Genomic DNA, 24,989 nt, shown 5'->3' on the forward strand with positions numbered 1-24,989 from the left:
CTGCCATGTCTGATGACACGGTCAGTGGGGTGAAAGCAAGGGACACAACCAATACCCAGATCAGCAGGGTCTTCTGTGCCCAGCCAAGGCATTTGTCCCTTTATAAGCCACAGCAATCCACCAAGGCATTATTAGGCCAGGAAGCGAACTGATGAGATATGGCCTTTACTAATAAAAAGGGCTAAATTCAAGCAGTGGGGCCATCCAAAGGGTGCCAGATGTGCAGGCAAGAGTCAAACAGGAGATGGGATGCTTCTGCCAACATTCCTACACGCTAGCTCAGTGGCACAGATTACTTACTCCTCCAATGACCCTTTGAGGTAGGGACTATTATTATTATCACCATTATATTCCCTTTGCAGATAAGGAAGCTCAGGCTTATTCATTTACTCAGAATTACATAGGTAAGAAGTGGTTGAGTCAGAGTTTGAACCTAGACAGTGAGATTCTAGAGCTCAGGTTCTTAACCATTGTACTCCATCCAGTGCCTCTCTCTCTCTCTCCAGCAATAGATCATAGTCCAAGCAGACAGTCATGTCACGACAGTGCAGAAAGAGATGACTGTGTTCTCAGAGTAGGTGGACAGCATTTGGCAAGGGGGATTCCAGAAGTCCTCTGAGTTGGGAGTGACAGGCCTGTAGTCCTAAGGTCAGACTCTAGATGCTGGCAGGTGGGTTGGGGAAGGAGGGAAAAGGACCAATGTGAAGACTAATGTAAGACCCCAGACCTCAAGAAATCTAGATGCTGGGTGAGTTCCCAATAAGACAGGGAGGGTCAAGTCCCAAAGACCAGAATTGGGGTACAAAGTGGGGATGTGGTCTCAGTGACTAAAGAGTAATACATGCCCAGAACCAGACAAGATGCAGTGCTGGCTTGTGCTCAATCACTTGGGTCTTTAAAGCATCCTGATTGCCCAGGTTGACCTGGATGTGTGGAGAGGAGGAGCAGATGTGAGAGAATGAGGCACGTCCTGACAGGCACTTTCAATTTAACAGCTTTATTTAAGGCTCTCAATTTGCCTATTCAATTTTCTAGACATTTGTGCTGTTACAGTAAAACGTTGTGAAAACAGAAAACAGTTGAGAAAAACCTTAGTTTTATGCGAGTAGGAGAAATGCCTCTTTAATCCTGAAAGTAGTTTCTCTGAGACTTCCTCCCTAGTAATTATGTATTTGTTCTCAAAAACAAATGCCAGAAGTAAGGAACAGACTTAATAAGGCATTTTACAAGGCACCATTAATCTCTCAGAAGAACAATGGGAATGTTTTATCAATCATGGCTCACTGTTGGCCTTTTCTATATGATTAGCATTAATAAAATATAGCTGGAAATGGGTATACCAAAATATGTCAAGGAAATGGAATTGCATTCATTGTAGATCACCAATTATTTTGGTTAGGTCAACAGATCTCTTCCTTACTTGATCCTGAGCACCATGCTTTTTAATAGGGAGAGAAATTGCCCAAAATAGTTAATAATCACCATTTCACCAAACTATTTTAAGTAAACACCTCCATTACTGTAGTTATAGAAGTGAGAATGAGAGTCATTCTCAGATAATGTACTCCCTTAGAAAGGCCATTTAACAAATATTTAAGAAGCATGCACTCCAAACCAGGCACAAAGCATGTCCTGAGTCCTTCCACACCAGAGTCTTCCTGACAGAACCACAGCCTTCTGCCAGGGCACATCTGAGACATGGGCGCCTCTGTTAGCTTTTGCTGACCAATGTCATAGGAATTGGTTATCTCTTTTCTTCATTTCCACCACATTTTGTTTTTATCTCTATTTTGGTATACATCAAAGCCTTCTAAGTATTCTGCTTCTCTATCCCCATGTCCTCCCCACCTTCCCTTTCCACTGCATGCCTGAGTCCTTCAGAGCTGGACAGTGACCCCCTGGTGGCCCCAGAACTGTGGCTGCCCAGTACCCACCCCAGGGCCCCACACTGAGTCTTCCATCAGAAAATGGATGTCAAGTTGTCTGCTGAAATTCTTCTTTAAGTAACTGAATGTCTCCTGCAAGTGAAAGGACAACAGGATTACATAATTGAGTGTCTTCCTTTTCCCCTTTCTCTATGGCAGCCACATTTTAAACCTTCTAAAAAAAAACATATCCAGATAATAAAGAAATCCAAAAATATCAACTCTATTTACTAAAGTAAAGAGAAAACATGTTCTGTGTATATGTTTATTATTAAAAATTTTATTTTTGTCTCCAGTTTGAGGAGGACACAAATGCATCTCTCCTGAGCCTTCAGTAAGCAGGCTATGGCACCTGGATGGTCTCCCAGGGCCTGGGGGATAAGGATAATCTCCTAAGTTTCTGGAACGTAGGGCAGGCAAATTCCCAGAATGCCAAGAGATGCCATTATTGATGTTTGACGTTGCCCACTGGGGCCAGAAGACTGACAGTTGGATATTGGGACACATGAGAAATCCCTTACAAAGAAGGGGGTAAGAATTCCCTGTCAGACCACCCATATGCCTCTGGACAATGGCAAACATCAGAGGAATGACTAAGTCAGGAGACAGCTCTGAAGAAAAATTCAAACCTTCCACACCTGAAGGAGCCAAAAGCTTTGAGAAACCCAAGCTTCTTTTTCCTTCTCTTTGGCTTTATTACTTCTAGATCTTAAGTACATAGAGCTCTGAGATTTTACTAACTGGTAGGTGGTAACCATTAATCCACTATTCCAACAGCATAGAAGTTTCTTTGTACCTCAGAAGTCCTCTCTCATAGGTCTCGGGTTTAAGAAGGAGAAGGAGGAGAAAGAGAAGAAAGAGAAGGAGGAGAAGAAAAATGGACCAATACATATAGATGTCTCTAGAACGGATCAGACATCATTCATTTCATTGTTGATGTCTGTCCCAAATGAAAAGAAGTTAGCTCCTTTTCCATCCTTTCTCTCATCTCCTGTGAGAGGAAGTGGATTTACTGCAATATGTATAAAAGTAAGACTTTTTGGTTTGACTCCAGTTTCCCTATCAACAAGCTAAGTATAGGAGATCAGGATCTTATTTAGTTAAGAATAGATAGGACTAGAAAGTAGCCATCAAAAAAAGGGTGATGATGTGTAATGAGAATTTTAGGTGTGACTGGTATCTAACATACAGCCAAGACCACAGCCCTACCTAGCATATTTAATATTTTATCAATGACTGGAATGAACAAGAGGACTCACAACTTACAAATGACACCAATTACAATGACCTTGTTAATATCTGTGATAAAAATAACATCAAAGTGGTTGTGACAAATTATAAGTAGCCCATAAATATAGGGCCTATATTTATGGCCCTATTAAGGTAAAGGCCTATACAAAGTGAGATAATGATAAATGACTAGAAATAAAACGTATAGATATTAAGTAGGAAACAATTTATAAAAATTCTATAAAAATTTATAAAAAATAAGGTAAATTTATAAAAAATAAGAAAATACCAGGAAAAGGTTGTCATTTCTGTGGAAATTTGATGTGGAAAACCAAGATGCTTGGTGAGCATAATGGATATGGAAACCCCTTGTTATAATTCCACAGTCTATAAGGGACCAAGATCTCCAGGGTGATAATCACTATTGTAAATGTGCCCTTAAATGAATCCACAATGCTCCATTCCCCTTGGACAATAGGGGATGCAAGCTAGTCTACCAGTTGTTCATAAACACTAAACATCTCAGTAATATAATGATACTTTAAAGGAAGTATAATAGATGGAATCAAATGGACAATGCAATCAGAAGAAATGTCACCTACAAGATTCTCTACTTCATTTGCTATTTGTCAGACTTATTAAAAATGCGTTCTGTTTTGATCTTATGAGAGAGGTAGAGATGCTAGAAAGATCCCACAGAAGAGCAAAAGGAAGGAGATAAGGGATGAAGAGAAACCTCCAGGTATGGCTGAGAAGGGACTGCTTTGTCTGGACAATTTTTTAGAAGAGTTGGAAGGGAACATGGAATGACAGCTGCCTTTAGGTATTGCCAGGTTATTATGAGACTTACAAGAAAAATACTGCTCAGACACAATCACCATTCAGGACAAGGAAAAGGGAGGAAGGGATGTACACTTAAAAAAAAAAGTGTTAGGTTTCTTGGGAGAAGAAATTTCAAGTAATAAGAGGGGTTAATCCCAGGAATGTGTCACAGAGGTTGTTTTATAATAGTTGTGTGTTAAATTCCTTACTTGTCTATGTAACTTGTCTATGTAACTGCTATGTAACTGCTCAAATTCCTCTACCTCTGCAATTACAAATAGATGTATAACAGCATTGACACACAGTCTCATAATTAAGCACTGGCATACATATGAGCACTTTTCCTCTATTCCAGCAGGATACCTGGTTTGTTTGAGGGCAAAGAGGAGTTGGTACGGCATTGTTTTAAACAGTGGTTGGGAATGCATGTGGTAAACATCTGAAAGTAGAACACTGAAAAATGCATGCATTGTATGTACCAAAAGGTCAGTATGAAATATTATCTCTATGGCAAGCCTGCCCATCCACTCCCACCTACACATTACATATTCAAACAATTTCACAGTTTGTATAAACCCCTATTGTGATTTAAACTCACTAGACAGTATGGCTTCTGCAAAGGGGTGGCTGTTTTGTGACTTTAGACCACATGATTTAGGCATAAATCATCGGGGGAACATCTCAAAATACTGTTGTATCCCATCCCCAGAAATTCTAACTGAACTAATTTATGATGGGGCCCAGGCCTATGTATTGTTATTTGTTTTTTTTTTTTTCTTAGTGTTGTTTTTTGTTTTTCTGAAAGCTTTCCAGGTTAGGCTAATGTACAGCCAGATTTGAGTCTGGTTTAGAGTCTGAATTTCTTAATAATAAAATTATGTGCCATTATTAAACTTTCAGGACCATAAGGGCCACCATGGGGAAATTATTCCTTCTCAGGGTCTTCATTTTGGGGAACCCTTAGCATTTTTATTGGAGTATGATATTGTCTCTCAAATTCCTATTACAAAAAATACTTTCTGGAACTGTAGTATAGCAACTGTATAAGACAGACTTTGTATGTGGGATAAATCTCGTGTCACTTATGTAATCCAGTCCTGTTGTTTCCCTTTTCTTTTGCTCATTCTTTCTATTCTCCCCAAGAGGAATATCATCTGGTTACAGTGTCATCCCCATTCCCCTTTTTCTACATGGTTCACGGCTCAGGCATACTAAGAATGGAGCTAACAACATGCACTGAATTTTCTTCTACTGGTACAGAGGCCACAGGAAGCTTCACTGGACCTAGCAACAGGCAGGTCTCTGTCGTTTCTCTAGTGCCTGGCACAGAGAAGAGAGAAGTGCTTTACTGATGCCAATTCCTCCTCAGAGCAGATGGGGAAACTGAGCCTCAGAAAAAGTCTGAATTCTACCCTTTCTTGGACACTGACCTCAAGTGTTGCGTTGAGGCTTAGAAAGGTCACTTGGACCCTCTGGACAGCAGTTTCTTCACCTATAGCAATCAATAAGAGACTAGATGGTCCCTAAGTTGCTTTCATTTCTAAAATTCTATGATCCGGTTGACCAGTATTCATAAGAGTGGAAGCCTGTAAAGGTATATGAAGTCCATTCAGAGAGAATGGTGGAAGACTCCTCATCAATACTACTTTTATTACTTTCTTCCTAGATTTTATCAATCGTCATTCTCATTCTTAATATTCAGGCTGTGGGATTCAGTTAAATCATCTTTGAAGTACTGAGCTAACGACAGATGACATGCTGAATAAACTACCAATAAATATTTGGTACTAAAGAGATGAGGAGCTGGAGTTCATTTTCCCTTCTCATCTGTGCTCAGAACTGTGGTCTTCCCTTTTATTGTCCTTGCCTCAAAACTGTCTGCTTGTGTCCCAAGATAGACCAGAAAATCAGTTCCAAAGTAGATTACAAACTTTCAGTAATCTTTTTTGTAACCAGTTTATTCCTCTTCATTCACTTAACAGATTACACCCTTACTTACGACTTTAGAGCAATGGTCTTAAAAAAGTCTGACTAAATAAAAAATGCTCAGACTTTCTGAGTGCTGACAGTTGTCAAATTCACCTAGCCCATGTGGCCACATTTCTGAAGTTCTTTTAACAGCCCATCTGAGAGCAATAGAATCAGGTGACTAAGAGCTATGCAGCAGAAGCACTATTACTTTGAGTCAGATTTTCCCATTAGCCAGCTATAATTTATTTCTCTCTGATCCATATAAAGTTTCAAATTTAGGGCCCTGTATGATTTTAATCCTATCACTTAGCACCCAACCTGTACGATGCCAAAGCTAAACATGAATTCAGACCACCTGAACCTTCTTCAGGAACTAATCAACTCCCTAAGCAAAGCTATGTCTAAATCCATAGGTTTGAACCCAAATTTCATGAGAAGCAAAAATTGAATTAATCTGAGTTTGCTGTTATTAATCACCTTTGATCACTCTTTCACGAAAATTACTAAGACTGTGTTAGAATAACTTAATGCGATCAATAAATGCAATTACTAACCCTTGGATGGGATAATAACATATTCAGAACTTCTTTCCTAAAGGACATTTTATCAGGTTGGTGCTCTTGTAAATAGAAGAGAGAGAAATATAGCTAAGCAAATGGCAGCATTAACTAATTCATTCATTTATTCAGCAAATATTAATTTAGTACCTAATATATTCCAGGGAGGTGAGAGCCTGAGTGGCTTAGTCAAGTGTCTGACTCTTGATTTCAGCTCAGGTCATGATCTCACAGTCCTAAGACAGAGCCCTGAGTCAGGCTCTACTCTGGGCATGAAATCTGCTTAAGATTCTCTCTCTCTCTCTCTCTCTCTCTCTCTCTCTCTCTCTCCCCCTCCCTCTCCCTCTGCCCTGCTTGTGCTCTCTCTCTCTCTCTCCTTCCCTCCCACACACGCGCATGTGTGCGTGCACACGCGCGCACATACACACACCAAACTATATTTCAGGGAGGTTATAGTCTAGTAGCAGAAATAATCTCTCTCAAGCTCTTACCCTCTCTCCCTCTCTCTTTCTCAAACACACACTCACTCAATCAAACCATTAAATAAGTGTCAGAAAGGCTGGATGATAAAACATCCAGGTGAGAAAAGGGGTGGGGACCAGAAACAAGTCTTTGAAGAAAGAACATTTAGATTAATACATGAAAACTCCAAGCTAGCCAGGTGAAGAGTGATGGAAGGAGAGTTCCAAGCAAAACTAACAGGAGGTAGGAAGGCCCTAAAACAGGGAAGGACTCGGGTCATTGTCCTGAAAGAAATTACTCAAAATTCCAGTCTAAATTCAAATTATTACTGATTTGGGGAGGAGCAAGAAAGAAAATTCCTCTGTCACCTTAATAATAAGGTGGTGCACCACAGAAGGACATCACCCCTCTTTGGTAATGATTCCTGAATAAGCTTGAGCAGCCAGAGGTCATCTCTATTTTATTTGCACTGCCCCCTTTTCAATGACTCATAACCAGCTATGTTTCTTTGTTTCACTTATTCCATCCTCAAAAGTAGGTGTTTCATAAATACTGAACAAATGAATGAATGAATGAATCAATCAATCAATCAATCAATTCATAAGGCCATAGTACTATAAACCAAAAGTGCCTGCAATAAATATACAAGCATTCTAGGCTATAAATATTTCTAAAGTTCAGGTCCTAGCTCATCATATCAAATTATGATTTTCTAGAGCAGTAGTTTTCAACCAGGAATAATTTTGCTCTCCCTCCTAAGGGATATTTGGCAGTGTCTGGAGTTATTTTCAATTGTCACAGTTTAGGGGGTACACTGGCATCTATTGGGTGGAGGATAGGGATACTGATAATCATTCTACAGTGCACAGGACAGTACCCCTACTTTCACCCCACAACAAAGAATTATCCAGCCCAAAATGCCAACAGTGCTCAGATGGAGAAACCTTGTGGTAGAAGTTAAGGTCTGTGTCTTGAGAACCACATAATGGCTGTGATTATCCTTGCTTAGACCTGACAAGAACTCTAGTTTAGATCCTTTTCCTTACTTGCCTAGCAATGTTCAAACCTGCAGAGATTTATTTCATTAATTTTCTATTTGTTTAATAAACAGACTCTAAGCACTGGAGGGGAAAATATTCCAGCAGTGAGGTAAGATGAATGCTATTAGTAACCCTAGTTGACTTAACTGAATGGTAGGAAATAACTCCCACCATCAGGAAGTGAATTGTAGAAACTGAAAAGAAGTTAAGAGGGTTGGAAATGCTCTGGTTCAAACAAATGTCTATGCAGACCAATCGGTAGTTTGAAAATGGTGAAGACATTTCCGTTTCTTGTGTCTTTGTTAGAATGGAAAGAGCTTTTATTTTCTTTAGTGTGGTAATCATTCATATTTGTCCCATGACACACCCCAAAGTTTAAAGAATAACAAACTCCCAAGTGTAAACACAGAATTTCGTGAGCAAGTGAGGCCTCTAGATGAATTCTTATAAATGCTGTTTGGAGGTAGAATAAGATTTCCATGCATTAAGCAATGCAGGACTTTTCTATTAAGAGAACTTCCAATACTTCCAAGGGCTGAAGTTATTTCTCCTCAAGGATGACAAACAAGAATCCCCGAAGGCACCACTCCTTCCTGTTCAAGTTCACTGCTTCAGTCAATTCTCCTATCACTAGCCCTTACATGGCCTATTTTTACTCTGTTCACTTGTTCCATATCACTTGTTTGGTGACACTCAACATCAGCAAGTGCCACCAAATCGATATCAGAAGACTGAAGATTTAGGGGCGCCTGGGTGGCTCAGTCGGTTGAGCGTCCGACTTCGGCTCAGGTCACGATCTTGCGGTCCGTGAGTTCCAGCCCCGCGTTGGGCTCTGGGCTGATGGCTCAGAGCCTGGAGCCTACTTCCAATTCTGTGTCTCCCTCTCTCTCTGCCCCTCCCCCCATTCATGCTCTGTCTCTCTCTGTCTCAAAAGTAAATAAACGTTAAAAAAAAAAAAGAAGACTGAAGATTTAAATAAGGAATCAAAAGATATGCAGTCTGCTTTGTACTGAACCATCTGCAACTAAGCACTTTTTGTGATCATAAATAATATGTGAGGCCATGTTGACAGAAGAGATGGTTCAGGTTCCTAAAGAAGGTTCAGAGCCAGCTCGTCTCAGGTACACTAAATATAGTTTTACATTTCTATTTGGGATCCCCAGAAAAAGAGGGTGGGCAACCTACTCCAGGAAGCATGAAAATGCTTTGGAACCTGGAAATCATCATGGAGGATAGTTTTCAGGAATTTGAAAGGAATGTATATTCATTTCTTAGGGTTATCTTAACAACAATCCCACACAGAGTGGCTTAAAGCAATAGAAGTTTATAGTCTCATGGTTCTGGAGGCTAGATGTCCAAAATCAAGATGTCACCAGGGCCATGTTCCTCCTGAAACCTGTATGGGAATCCCTTGTCTCTTCCTAGTTTCTGGTGATTTGCTGGCAATGTTTGGCATTCTTTGGCTTGCAGCTGCATAACTCCAATCACATGGCCTTCTCCCTGTTTGTCTTCTCATTACCATCTTCTTATAAGGATGCCAGCCATATTGGATGAAGGGCCCACCCTACTCCAGTATGACTTCATCCTAATTACATCTGCAAGACCTTGTCTCCAAATATGGTCACATTCTGAGGTACTAAGGATTAGGATTTCAACATGTCTTTTTGAGGAGGACACAATTCAATGCATAACAAGATGCAAACTAGGAATGTATATTTTTGTTATCAGAACAGAGAAATTTAACTTAAAATTTTAAAGTGTAATACAAACCCTAGGGTAATTCTTACTTCCTCCTAAGAAGAGCAAAAGATGGAGAAACCTGTTGGTTACCTTCAAATGACTGAAAAAGAAGAAGGCAAAAAGGAATTAATCCAAAGCAAAGGGAGTCCCATTACTTGGTGTTGGTGCCACCTTCTGACAAATCCAGGAGCTCAGTCAGCTGGGGCATCATCTTCCCCAGGATATATTTGGTTGCTGTGTGCCTCATGTTTATAATAAACTCCAGAAGGCTGATGCACTTGATAGAGATGAGTGATGCACTTTGATAGAGATGACTTAATCCTTCTTGTTTGCATAATGGCAGGATGCAAAATAAGCACTCACCTGCCTGAAACGATTTCAGGAATGCCAAGAGTTCTCCTTTTCCAAAATATCTCCTCCATTCTCCCAACACTGTTACTGAAATCCCTGACATTTCCCCACTTCTCCTGGTTGGGATTCTTGGACCAGAAGCTCCTGATGTAGCACTGACCATTGCCCCCAGGCACTGTCCCAAACATTTTGCATAAGTTAAGTCGTTTAGTACACAGAACAATCCTATGAAGTAAGTACTATTTGACCTCCAATTTACAGATGAGAAACTAAGAGAGATTGGCTTAGAGCTTATGTAAGATAACATAGCAGAGTTGAGATTCAAACCTAGCTTTCATGCTATGAACCAGGGAAGGGGACAATATTGCCTCTCAAAAGTAGGGAGCAACACAGTAAATAATCTATTATCATGCCCACTCAGAACTGTCAGATTTCTCAGACACTCAGGTAGGGAATGAAGTAGGGAATGAAGCCTAAGGCAGCTTTTGTTTCTCAAAGTATTTTCCCCAGACCCTTTGCATTAAAATAGGAGAGGGAGTACAGATACCTGGACCCTACCCTCAAACCCACCAATCTAGGATCTCAGGGCCCAGGCATCTGCATTTTAACAAACATCACCCAGAAACTTCTTGAGTGTACTAATGTTGGACAACAACTGGCCCTACAGGAATGGAATAAGATACCATCTTATGGTAAACATGGAAAAGCCAGAGAGAGATGACAAGACAATGGGGACCCTGGTGACCAGTGGTTAGTCAAATGACCCAAGGGTCCTGGGTATAAAGGAGCTTGGTTGCTGGGGAGTGAGGGTAACCTCACTTAGCATGGAGGTTTGACAGCAGAAGGACAGCCACATCCTCTGGCTTGGATCAGATGCCCTGTCCTGGTGAAAATGGCGATTTGCTGAGTCAGAGAAGCATTCTGTATCAGTTTGGATGGGAAGCATGGGTATAGGGAAGGGAGAGTAACCAGACATGTGGACTCAGAAATTCCTATGTGACTCCACTTGAATGAGCAGTATTGCATAAACAAAATGAGAATTTTGATGTGGGGCTGAGGAGAATGGTATGATGAATTGAGTGAGGATCCTGAGAGAAAAGTCTTGTATTTGATCCAGTCAATGATTACAACCTCCCTGAGGCTCAGTCTCATAGTCTGTAAAATAGGGAAAATAACTCCTGCCTTGCAGCTAGCTCCTCACATACAGGATGTGATATGAACCCAGAGGCATATAGTGCTATATAATGTAAGTTATTGCTATTCCAAGGCCTCTGTAAAAGTCTGCTGCCTCAGAATATACAGTTGACCCTTGAACAACATGGGGGCTAACAGTGCCCACACCCTGTGCGGTCAAAAATCCATATATAACTTTTTTAAAGTTTACTTATTTTGAAAGACAGAGAGAGAGATTGAGAGAGAGAGAGAGAGAGAGAGAGAGAGAGAGAGAGAGCATGTGCTAGAGCAGGTGAGGAGCAGAGAGTGAGGGAGAAAGAATCCCAAGCAGGCTCCATGCTGTCAATGCAGAGCTTGATGCAGGCATTGAGATCATGACCTGAGTCAAAACCAAGAGTCAGATGCTTAACTGACTGAGCCACCCAGGTGCCCCTGAAAATCCGTATATAACTTTTGACTCCCCCCAATAGCCTACTGTTGACCGGAAGCTTTACTGATAACAGGAATAATTAACACATGTTGATTGTAATATGTATTATGTACCATATTCTTAAAATAAAGTAAGCTAGAGAAATAGAAAATGTTATCAAGAAAATCATACAGAAAACACATTTATAGTGTGGTACTGTGTTTACCCAAAAAAATCTGGGTAAGTGGACCCAATAGTTCAAACCTAGGTTATTCAAGGGTCAACTGATTCTGCCACCCTAATACTCTGCCTTTCTCTGTATATTTTCCTACATTCCTGCTAAGAAAGTAAACAGAGTCCCTTAAATGCATTCTGAAGTACAAATTAGTTGTAGGCCTCCTTTCCTGAACTGGGGACACACAAACACACATATATGCAACAGGAATTCATTGGGAAAAGAACAAATTCACTCCCTCACTATCCATTCCCCACTGGGGTGCTCTGCTGGTCCCCTGCAGGGCTGGGCCTAGCTGCTATTCCTGTTTCCACCTTTGCTTTCTCTTGGTGATGCCTCCTCACCATACTTCAGTGCACACCCCCTGCATTTGGGCCATGTTTACATAATTGTAGTTATTCAGATCATTGGGACAAAACCCAACCAAGCAAAAATATGTTTTAATCAACATTTTCTAAATCATTTTTCCTTAAAGATGAAGACTTCAGAGCTTGGATTGCCCCTTTCCATGGTGCCCAAGTCACCTAAATGATAACCACTTCATTTTGATCAAAATGGTCATGGCAATATAGGGTTGTGGTAAATAAGAACATCATTTTGAACAAAATGAGATACCAAAACAATAGATAAATAAAAGCGCACTTGTGATATCAGGTAGAGAATTCATAGGAGATAATATGATGGTTAGTGAAACGTTATATATGCCTACATCCTTTCGATGGACATTTATAACTGCTTTAAAATAGTATACTTACTGAAGAAATGTTTATTTGATAATTGTGGGTGCATAGTACTACTAGGTATCATGGAAGATACCAAGCTGAATGCAACAGACACAGACCTCCCTTAAGTCCTGGTTTGGTCCAGTCACTTATTAGTTAAATGACCTCTTCTTAGTGGGAATATAAAAGATTTTTTTCCATTCTTATTATAAAGATAACCTAGAATTTCACAACTTTTTGAATGGAAGCAGATGAGTGAAATAGGGCACTCATGTGAAATGTCATTATTCTGAGGCCTCTCCAGTGTCTGGAAAGCAACAAGGGGGAGGTCAGTCCAAAGGGAGAGACCCAAAGGTCCCAACTGGAGGCCCAGGTCAGGGACTGCAGATCTCCTCCAAATTCCTCCCCCTGCACCCACACCATCTCCTCTTGTTCACAGAAGTAGGTAAATACCCCCCTTACCATCTTCCAGCTTGAAACCGCGATTAATAATGCAACCCTCTCCTTCCCTCTCCAGGAGGCAATCCTTTGTTTTCTGTAAGGTCAAGTTGCCTAGTACCTACCACCCCAAGGCAGCTCAAAATACATCAGTGTTCCACCCCAGATTTACATTTTTCTTAGGGCTGTGTGTGGACTCTCTGGGAATCCAAGTAATCACAGGCATTAACAGAACCCAGGCTGCCTATTTTCAGTTGAGGCTGCAAGAACACTGTAGCCTTTTCCCTCAGTGGTGCCAGTTTGGCCCAGTGAACACATGGGTATTTGCCCTTGCCCCTGAGAAAACACATGGGCATTAGGGCAAAGTTCCTACATTCTGGTAACATTTAATTGTGCTAGTCCTCAACCCTCTCTACACCCACACATTCATGCACATGTATTCCATCAACTTCAAAGGCTGCTCAACATGTTGGAAATATACATGAGAACAGTGAAGTGAGATTGCAATCAGTCTAAACCTACTTTCTGTGTGACTGGGTTTGGTACATACGTTTGGATTTTAGAAGTACGTATTTGATTTTTTAAATGTACTTTTGTTTATACTGGGTTTAGCATCATGAAAATAAATCAGGATTTCTATTGCCAGTTAGAGTGTTTTTCATAATAAATAAGTCATTCATCCTTGTCCAATAATACATATTTATAGGATTAAATTAGGAAAAGCTTTCAAAGAGCATTTCCATTCATTATCCACTGACTTCCATGTGCCATCCAGCAGGAGCTCCCAAAGAGAAGCAGAAAGCAAACTAGGACTTCACGGCATGGAGGGGAAAGAGTAGCATGAACAAAAAGGAGCTATCACTAAATCCAAAGGGGCAGGGCATAACTCTGGTTTAGTCTTTTGCATGAGAAAAGAAGAGAAAGCTTGTTAAAAATCAGACTCCGCAGGCCCCACAGGAGAGAATCTGATTTGAGAATGAAATGGGACCTGAGCGCCTTTTAAAGAAGCACTCTCCTCCAGTTGATTGATTCCTTTGCTACATGGCCCCTGCTAAGAACTCCTTGGAATTGGGGATCCCTGAGTAGTTCACTCACAAGTATTAAATATAAGAGTCCATGGGCACCTAGGTGGCTGAGTCAGTTAAGCATCTGACTCTTGATCTCAGCTCAGGTCTTTATCTCATGGTTGTCAGTTCAATCTCAATGTTGGGCTCCATACAGGGCATGAAGCCTACTTAAAATATAGATAGATAGATAGATAGATAGATAGATAGATAGATAGATAGATATAGACATATCTCCAGATTTGGTGATGGACTTTCTAGATGGAGTAGATGAAGCTGGCTCTTAGTCTTTGGTGCCTATTTGGTTATAAATCCAACCCACTTTAGGTAAATGAATGATGGAACCATAAATAGCCTAAAACTTTTCTAACATGCTGTTTGACATACATTGAAGAAAGTTGAAAATGCTCTTTCCTTTTCATATATTCCTGAATTTTTCCCCAAGACTGAATTCTAGTATGTTTATATACATATGTTGTATGTAATTTCATTTTTTTAATGCTTATTTATTTTTGAGAGAGAGAGAGAGGGACAGAGCATGAATGGGGGAGGGGCAGAGAAAAGGAGACACAATCTGAAGCAGGGTCCAGGCTCTGCGCTGTCAGCACAGACTCCGATGTGGGGCTCAAACCCACAAACTGCAAGATTATGACCTGAGCCAAAGTTGTACGCTTAACTAACTGAACCACTCAGACACACCTATAATTTTCTGTAAGTATGGAGAATTGAATTAATAGAAAAGAAAAATAAAATATAAAATAAGGAATGATAATCAAAATAAAGGTGGTTTGTTTTGGAATTGTTTTAGTTATCCAGGGTGGCATAACATTACCCCAAAATTCAGTGGCCTAAAACAACAAACATTTATTATCTTGCAGTGCATCAGGAGTCCCAAGTGTGACTTAGTTTAGTGGTTCTGGCTCAGGGTCTCTAACAAGCTGCAATCCAGGTTATCAGGGCTGAAGTTACCTCAAGGTTCAGCTGGGAGAGGACCCACTTCCAAGCTCACTCACATGGCTGATAGCAGGATTCAATTTCTCCCAGGCTGTTGGACTACAGGCCTCAGTCGCTCAATGATTGTTGGCTATCATCCTCCTTCATTTCCTTCCACATAGGCCTCTCCATAGGGCAACTCACACCTGGCATCTGGCTTCTAGCAGAGTAGGCAAGCAAGAGAGTAAGAAAGGAAGCAAGACAGATGACACACTCTTTTTTAACCTAATCTTGGAAGTGCACCCCATTACTCTTGCCATGTTTTTATTATTTAGAACGAAATCACTAATTCCAGCCCATACTCAAGTGGAGGGTATTATATGAGGCATGAACACAGGAAGTAGGGGAGGAGAAATCATTGGGATCCATCTTAGATGCTATTTATCACACAATATGTTCATTTGTCTCTTTCATAATTTATCATCCTATTTGTGCTTTACTGAAACTAAATGTTAATGTAAAGCCAGTATTTTCTGATATAGGTTAGTAACATATTCTGGGAGTAGTCTAGTAGTGTTAGAAAGATACATTGAGGTTAGAAATTGAACTCAGGTCTCTAAATGTGGAGATACACAACTACTATGTCAACCAACAGAACAGACTATTAGTTACTGTATCACTTAGGGGTGTTTTCTGCTATAGGAAACTGAAAACCTGAATAGCTGTGGCTTAAAATAAGTGTATATATGTGTCACATAAGAAGTCTAGAGACGGACAGCTATTGGCATTGTTTTCATAGGCTGATAATGACAAAAGCAACATCTTTTATACTCTTGGCCTTTAAAATATACACGTCACTTCATCACAAGATGCCTTCCCTACATTAAGGCAACACGTCATATTCTAAGCAGGATAAAAGGGGAAAGGGCCACATCATGCACCTCTCTCTTTTCAAAAAGAAGATAAAGCTTTCCTGGAAGTCCCACACAGCAGACTTCCACTTATCCAGAACTGGGCCACATGTTTTCCTTAAACCAATCTCTCAGCAAGGAGACTAACACTACCACGGCAAGTCTAAACCAACCATGTCTTATCTCTGAGATCAAAGAATTATTGCTAGTACCTGAATAAATCAGGATTCTGTGGATGTTGGGCAGACAACACACAAGTCTTTTGTAAACATCTTGTATATTGTTATTTATGTGTTCTTTATAATCGTAATTTCCACTAATAGTCTAAAAAGATATTTTCCCATAGAAACAATATGTAAGCTTCATTGCTTATGAAATCTTAAATGTACTTAAAGTCTCTTTCTTAAAAAAATCCTTATTCAGAAATAAAATGTCAGATTTTTGAGACAAAAAAATGACTGTATTTTATTAATACTGTGTACATATAAATTTTTTTAAAAAAATATTGCCATGACATACTTTTAACAAGATGAAATCTTTTTAGATTTATTATATTAGTCAAGTATGATCAAAACACAAGACAGATTGTTTTCCTTAACACCTGCTGCTAGATTTTTGTTGACTTATGTTTCTGAAATTATAGCATCATAAGTCAATGTTGCACAAAGGAATTTAATATCATTTATAAAAATCTAGTAGTATAAACTGTTGATTCCTTATAAAACATCTATTAAGACACAGAAATATCACTGAAACACATTTATGCCTTTGATCCTGAAGTCTGCATAATGATTCTTTCCAGAAGGACAACTTGTTCCATAGATTATATAACAGAAAATCAGTTCTTGGAGGTGCAGGTCAAGCTCATCTGAGGCATCTCATTTTAAGAAAATAAATGCCACCTGCACCTCTTGGTTTTTGTTTTATTTTTTTTTTTTAATTTTTTTTTTCAACGTTTATTTATTTTTTTTGGGACAGAGAGAGACAGAGCATGAACGGGGGAGGGGCAGAGAGAGAGGGAGACACAGAATCGGAAACAGGCTCCAGGCTCTGAGCCATCAGCCCAGAGCCTGACGCGGGGCTCGAACTCACGGACCGGGAGATCGTGACCTGGCTGAAGTCGGACGCTTAACCGACTGCGCCACCCAGGCGCCCCATCTTGGTTTTTGTTTTAAAGCAAATCTCTAATTCCTCTTCTGCTCCAAACCTAAGTGAGCAAATAAAGTCCCACTCTAGGCAAGCGCTACTCTCATGTAAGAGGAGTAAGTCCCTGAGGAAATGAGACTTCAGAGTGATAGTTTTAATGAGGGATAAATTAACCAATGATGGATGTAAACAGTGAACACATTGGAGATTGTCAGAGAGAGGTGCTATCATTCATTCAACAATAGATCTGCGGGACCTATTGAAAGCAAGATGATGTTTAAGTTTAGATGCAAGTCTAGCTGTCTTGCTGTCTTGCTGGCTACAGAATGTAGCAGCTAGATTGACTAGTGATGTGTAGTGATAGCAGACAGTAGCAGAGGAGCCTGGAGAATTCCTAAGCCTGAATTCTAATCCTGTGTCTGCCATTAAGTGGGAAGGTATCCTTGATCCAGTCATCTGACAGTTTTGGCTGTCAATTTCTCAAGTGGGACTCCATTTCTTTTAGGATTCCTTCAGCTCTAAACATCTATGAAAATGCTGAAGCAATTATGCTTTGAGTGATGGGGATTGTGAACGGACTTTATATGGAATTACTGATTATCTAGCAGAACTTTATTGGGGCTCAATGCATTGTGAATACATGTCAAAATGAAGACATTTTAAAAAATACTCCCTCCTGCTTATGTCACCCTAGATAAATGTACAAAAGCATTCATCTTCACGTTGCTAAAGGACATTTCTCGTAACCTTACATGGAGATAGCTTTCAAGTCAATGCCTTGGAATGTAATGAGAGACTTACAGGAGACCTAGAGATATGGACGGGGTAGATGCAGAAGGGATATGGTGAGACAGATGTAATTCCTAGGGATATAGTGTGGAGCACAGGACTAGACGCAGGCCTGGGAATCGGGAAGTTAAAGTTCTAATTGCAGCTTTTCCACTAATTCACTTGGGACTTTAAGAATGTCTGGCCCATTTTAATAATTCTGTGCCTCAGTTTCCTTATCTGCCAATTAGAGTGAGAGTTCTTGGCTGGATGCCCAGGATTGTGAGAACATACTGTGCGAGGCCAAGAAAATGCAATCGGTACCAAAAATGCAAAACATCCTAGTTACTAGATGTCCTAACTTAAAATGGAAACACTATCAACAATAATTCCTTTAATAATCAAAATGTGAATATTTTGAGAAGCATATCTATCTGGGTCAAAATTAAGCAAATAAGACTAGTATAGGGACTTGCAATCCCAGGTACACATAAGCAGAAAGAGCTTACACTGGAAGTTGAACAAGTTCCAGCTTTGCCACTTAACATTTGTGTGACCTTGAGTAATTTCTTAACCTCCCACACTACCCTCATCTGTAAAATGGGAAAAATGGCATGCATCTCAGAGGGTTGTGGTGAAGATCATTATAAATGGAAATTACTTCTTTTGAATCACTTGTGCTTTGTGGTTGATAGCTTTAATAATAATAATAACTGTCAATTAAAAAGCTTAGCCAACCACAGCAAGGAATTTTTTTAATGCTACTATTTATTGGGCATTTGCTATATTATAATGCTCTATCCCTGTACTAAGACTTTATGTACATTATCTCATGTACTCCTCACAAAAACCTATTATTATTACTGTTGTAGAAATGGAAGTAGAGAGAAACTAAGCTTTATTTCTGGCTCCCGTGTGTTTCCTTTACCTGCCTTGCTTTCTTTTTCTCAGCTGAATCTAAATGGCTATACTTTTAGTAATCTTTAGCCATTTAAAAATTTCAGGACTAAAGCAGCAACTAATTGAATATACTTATATAACATGTTATTTTTGTCATGTTGCTGTCTACCCCTGGAGACCAGCTCTAAATTCACATGCAGATAAATCATGCTCACTGGCAGTTAAGAATTTCCAATATGTTTGTTGAAAAAAATGAATTTATAGTTAGGTTTAGAAAATAAATTTATTATCAAGAAATCTTACCCACATTCATATGTCCATAGATCTTCACTAAGGACCAATTGTATATATGATGTATATAACATCATTGTTAATATCATCCTCAGAGACCATACTGTGGGAATTCTTACAGTTACCAGAACTGTAAAATTCAGCAATTTTATATTTTTTGTTAATGTGCTTTTTAATTATGAAATACTACAATTGCCTTGGAGAAGATTCAAAAAATATTTTTTCTAAAGTGATATGTTGAAGAAAGTGTATCTTTCAGACCAGATTCAAACCTCAAATTTACCTCTTATCTATCTGGACAAATTATTAACATTTCTGAAGCTTGCATTTTTCCTGTAAAATGGGAATAATACATTAGGAGTTGATGTGAGTTAAACTGAGAACAGTGTCTGACATAATAGCCAGTCAACAAATGTTAGTAACTCTCCCTTCCCTAGGAAAAGAATCTCAAGGCAGCCATGCTTCAAGTCTGCTCTGTGAAGAGGTAGGAATACCCTACTCTAGTAAAGTGCTTCCTGCCCTCCTTTGATAGTAAACTGTTTTTATTTTTTAATAAAAGTGAGGTACCCTCTCCCGTTGTACACTCAAAATGTATGTTCCCATTTCTGGGCACTCATGGACCACCACTGCCCATCTTTTAACCCCATATTAAGAATGTCTGCTCTTGTGTATTAATTTTGACTTCACAAAATCCTTTTACAAAAGAAAGTCACCTTCTAAAACCAAAACTATTGGGTATCTTGCAGTTAGATGAAGAAAAACCACAGACTTTTATTTCTTTTTAATTTTTTAATGTTTATTTATTTTTGAGAGAGAGACAGAGTGCGAGTGAGGGAGGGGCAGAGAGAGAGGAAGATACAGATTCCAAAGCAGGCTCCAGGCTCTGAGCTGTCAATACAAAGCCCGACGCAGGGCTTGAACCCATGAACCATGAGATCATGAGATCATGACCTGAGCCGAAGTCAGACGCTTAACCAATTGAGCCACCCAGGAGCCCCCACAGGCTTTTATTCTTAACAGCTTTAGAAAATACAGTGTCAAAACAAAACTTGACAGTAGACAATTAAGTAAATTGCACAGATTGATCTGACTTGCTACCTATTTCATACGACCTTTTAAAATTTTAACACAAGTAAATGTTTACTACTGAGTCTAGATCGGGGCGCCTGGGTGGCGCAGTCGGTTAAGCGTCCGACTTCAGCCAGGTCACGATCTCGTGGTCCGGGAGTTCGAGCCCCGCGTCAGGCTCTGGGCTGATGGCTCGGAGCCTGGAGCCTGTTTCCGATTCTGTGTCTCCCTCTCTCTCTGCCCCTCCCCCGTTCATGCTCTGTCTCTCTCTGTCCCAAAAATAAATAAACGTTGGAAAAAAAAAAAAAAAACTACTGAGTCTAGATCTAAATCGAAGAAAAAATTAGAATAAATCTGTTTAACTTCATTTACATAATTGCGGACATACCATTTTTACATATTACATTATTAGGACATTGGACAATAGATCAAGAAACAGAATGTTCTAGAAAATAAACTTTATTGGTAAGCATCATGTACTTTTTCCAAAACAAGTTTTATTGTGTTGAATCAATTGTGGCTTCTTGGCACTGAGAAGCTCCAGAGAGTCACCAAGTCCTCATTCCCTAATCCTGAGCTTGCCTGGGTTGTTGCTGGCAATCATCAACTTGTCTGGATTTCAAACTACATTAGATCCCTTCATATACCTGCCTTTGCCAAGCAGTTTAGTTGGCTCTGTCCTACTGTTCTATTGTTAATTTTTTTTAATCCTATACTTCAGTTAAGTTTATATAAATCCTTGCAGAAAGAGAAAAGCTCCTGGGAATTCATTGGTAACATGTACTGTAGGAGAGAATGCTGTTAGGAAAGGTGTTGAGTTTGCATTCTGGTCCCACCATTGCTGTGTGCATCACATTAGCAAGTCCCCCTCCATGTCTCTGAACTTCTTTTTTTTTTTCTTTTTTATGTTTATTTATATTTGAGAAAGAGTGAGAGAGAAAGAGAGAGAGATAGAGAGAGCACAAGCAGGGGAGAGGCAGAGAGAGGCAAAGACAGAATCTGATGCAGGCTCCAGGCTCTGAGCTGTCAGCACAGAGACCAACGTGGGGCTCAAACTCAGGAGCCGTGAGATCATGACCTGAGCCGAAGTCAGATGCTTAACCAACTGAGCCACCCAGGCGCCCCTCCGTGAACTTCTGGATCTTCTTTTGTAAAGCGATACCAACCTACCTTCTCAGATTGGTTTGAAACCCCAGGTCATATGGAGACGATGCATGTAGAAGCACTTGGTTACTATTAAGTGCTATATGACTGCAAACTCATTTGATTACTTCCTAGTGGCCACCAACAGGGACTACCACAGCATTCACTGCTGTGGACCACTGATATTTGCATCTGTCTTTACTCAAAACTTTACATATTTTTGAATAAATATGTATTTCCCTTACCATGTTTTTAACTGTCTTCCTTTCTAACTTTCTTCTTGCTGTTAATCTCACGTTGGTTTCCCCTAGCAGGCAAATCAGAATCTCAAAGCTCAGGGCTCATTTTAGGCTTTTCTCTCTCCCTAACCTTGAAGTAACCAAATCTTGTGGGGTCTTCCTTTAACATCCTTGAAAGTCATTCTTTTCTTTCTTCTTTTTCCTGGCTATTCATTTTGGGCCCTACCATCTCAAACTTGGGATATAGCAGTCTCTCTGCCTTGAGTCCCTTTTCTCCAGCCTGCACACTGCTGTTAAATTCATCTTGATAAATGGCTGCTTTCCCTGCTCCAGTATCTTCAATGGACCCTCCACTATAGGTAAAATAAAATCAAGATTGGCCTCGACCTGTCTTTCTAGCTGTGTGTACAGGTCTGTCTGCCTATATACTCACTGTATCACCCTTCCTTATTCCTGGGGTCTTGCTCACACCATTTCCAAGGTCCCTTCTTCCTCTCCAAATCATACCCTATTTCCAAGCCCTGCCCAAGCCCCACCATCCCTTGAGTACTCATAGCTCATAGTGAACTAATTTGAAGAAATTCTATCAACTGAGTTTTCAAAGAGCCAGTATTTGACTATACAATAGCTCCTTAACACTGTGTGTGTGGTTGTGTTGGTCATGTCATTTACAGTTTACTGTGTACCTTGTATACTTATCCATGTTGTCAGGTTTTACTTGAAGGCAAGGATTTTAAAGAAATATCTACAGAACATGTTAAAAGTTCTCCTGGATTCCACCCCCAGAGATGCAATAAGGTCTAGGTGGGGCCCAAATATCTGTGTTTTCTCCAACAGGTTCCAAGTGATGCTAATGCTTCTGGGTGCCTTTGAGCATCTCATACAGAACCTGTTAATAAAAACTAATATCTATTTAGGATACTCAATAGTGGTTGCTTTTCTTTTCCTGTATTATAGCTCACATTCTGTCACTTCTTCCTTTTAGATTGATTTTGAAGACGTGATTGCAGAACCAGAAGGAACACACAGTTTTGATGGCATCTGGAAGGCCAGCTTCACCACCTTCACTGTGACAAAATACTGGTTTTACCGCTTGCTGTCTGCCCTCTTTGGCATCCCAATGGCGCTTATCTGGGGCATTTACTTTGCCATTCTTTCTTTCCTGCACATCTGGGCAGTTGTACCGTGCATTAAGAGTTTCCTGATTGAGATTCAGTGCATCAGCCGTGTCTATTCCATCTACGTCCACACCTTCTGTGACCCGTTCTTTGAGGCTGTTGGCAAAATATTCAGCAATATTCGCATCAGTATGCAGAAAGAAATATAAATGACACTTCAGGGATAAAAGTATACCTGATTCTTTTTTTTTTCCTTTTAATTTTCTTGGTGCCAATTTCAAGTTTCAAGTTGCTAGTATAGCAACAGTATATGAATGAGTTTTCTCGGTTCAGAACAAAGAAATCACTCAGTTTTTGTAACTATTATTTGTCTCTTCTGAGCTATTTCATCTATTTTTTTGGTGGTCTCAATTTTTTAAACCCATTTAAAGTTTTTGCCTTACATTCTTATTTGCATGTGGATCATTGTTTTATTGGCTGAGACATGGACCTATTGTTGAAAGGTAATTTGAGAGAAATATGAAGAACTGAGGAGAAAAAAAAAAAGAACAACCTCAAGTGCCTATTCTAAAATGTTGATCATTTTATGGTAAGGGAAGATTTACAGGCTATACCCATTGAGTGTACAGGTATGTGGGCAGGTTTTAAGCAAACTCTTCCCCCACAATCTGAAGTGTTAGTAGATTGCTGCCATTCACTTTAAGGATCCAATCGGATCAAGTGATCTTTATCAAGTTAGAAAACATAATCTACATTCACATGTTGCGACTAATGCCTTACACTTCTTGAAATTTTAACCTGTGATACTTTCTGTGCCTGAATATTTGTCATATAGATGATGAGACCTAAGTGCCTTCCTGTTCTTCACATTTTCCTTTTCAAATAGGGTCCAACTAATCAACTTTCATTAGGTCAGCAGCCTCCCTGAAGACCAAAATTAGAAAATCCATTGCCTAGTTCTCCATGCTTGTTTCTGACTTTCAGAAACAGAGTTGGATGAAGTTCATGTCTGCATCTGATTACGCAGCATCTTTATCCATATCGAGTATGGTCCATATCAACCCCATGAAACGAATTAAGGTGGACAAGTGGGACTGAGCCCTCTCTGGGCTGGCAGGAGTGGAAGCCAACTTTCCCTGCCTCTCATCAGCTGAATGAGGTCAGCATGTCTATTCAGCTTCGTTTATTTTCAAGAATAATCACGCTTTCCTGACTCCAAACTAATCCATCACTGGGGTGGTTTAGTGGTTGAACATTGTGTTCCCTTTTCAGCTGATCAGCGGGCCTCCAGGGAAGGGCTCATAAAATGGAGGCCATTGTGTGAGACTGTCAGACTTGTTGCAAATGTGACCCCTTCAAAGTAAAGCACTTGTAACCGTCTGTTATGCTGTGACACACAGCCCCTCCCCCTGCCAGGAGCTTTGGACCTAATCCAAGCATCACTTTGCTCAGAAAGAAGATGGGGAGGAGGCAGTAATAAACGATTGAAGTAATTTTGCTGGAATAAATTCAAATTCTTCTGAACTCAAACTGAGGAATTTCACCTGTAAACCTGAGTCATAAAGAAAGCTTCCTGGTACATCTAAAAGCTTTTTTATTCCTCCTGCTCATATTAAGATTCTGTTCTTGGGGACATTATTTTCAACCTTCAGTTATATGCTTATATTTTTATTCTCATGCACCCATTGGAACTCTGCTTGATTTTATTTTTCATCTTTTCTGTTTTCCTGACACTTTAATTATCAACCTGTTACCTATGTTTAAGTTTTGCATTTAAAACAGACACTGGCATGGACATAGTTTTACTTTTAAACTGTGTACATAACTGAAAATGTAGTATACTGCATACTTTTTAAGTGTAAAGATATTTTTATCTTTATATGAGGAAAATCACTTGGGGAATTGCTTTGTGATTCAATCTGTAAACTGTGTATCCCAAGACATGTCTGTTCTAGTCCCTTTTGCAAATCAATTGCTGGTCCAAAAGATTGCTGAAATTTTATATGCTTACTGATATATTTTACACTTTTTTATCTTGCATGTCCTATAAAGGTTACAAGCCTCCACAATAAAAATGTTTAACAGTTGGACGGTCAGCATTATTATTTTTCCCCAAAACAGGCATGTATGTGTCAGTGTCTATGTCTGTGTCTGTGTGTGGTGATCATGTACATAGTGTGTGTATATATTTATAGTATGTTTGTGGGAGGTAATGGGCTTCTGCTTATCAATTATTGCAAAGTAATTTAGGCGGAATATTTGTTCTAAGGCCATCACCACGCATGAGTTACTTCAGATAAAAGTTATAATTAATAAGAATTATTTACTTAGCA

At 39.7% G+C, this 24,989-nt stretch overlaps 1 protein-coding gene across 2 annotated transcripts in view; it reads left to right on the forward strand.

Annotated features, from left to right (window-relative positions):
• CAV1 (caveolin 1) overlaps positions 1-24,746 on the forward strand; it is a 35,442-nt gene extending 10,696 nt beyond the window's left edge. For both annotated transcript variants that reach the window (XM_030308275.1, XM_030308276.1), the window contains exon 3: positions 22,524-24,746. In XM_030308275.1, the coding sequence (XP_030164135.1) occupies positions 22,524-22,865 (342 nt within the window). In that variant the 3' untranslated portion in view covers positions 22,866-24,746. The remainder of the gene's footprint in view (positions 1-22,523) is intronic.
• Positions 24,747-24,989: the final 243 nt, after the last annotated feature.

The sequence above is a fragment of the Lynx canadensis genome, chromosome A2 (assembly GCF_007474595.2).
Source record: "Lynx canadensis isolate LIC74 chromosome A2, mLynCan4.pri.v2, whole genome shotgun sequence".
NCBI lineage: Eukaryota > Metazoa > Chordata > Mammalia > Carnivora > Felidae > Lynx > Lynx canadensis.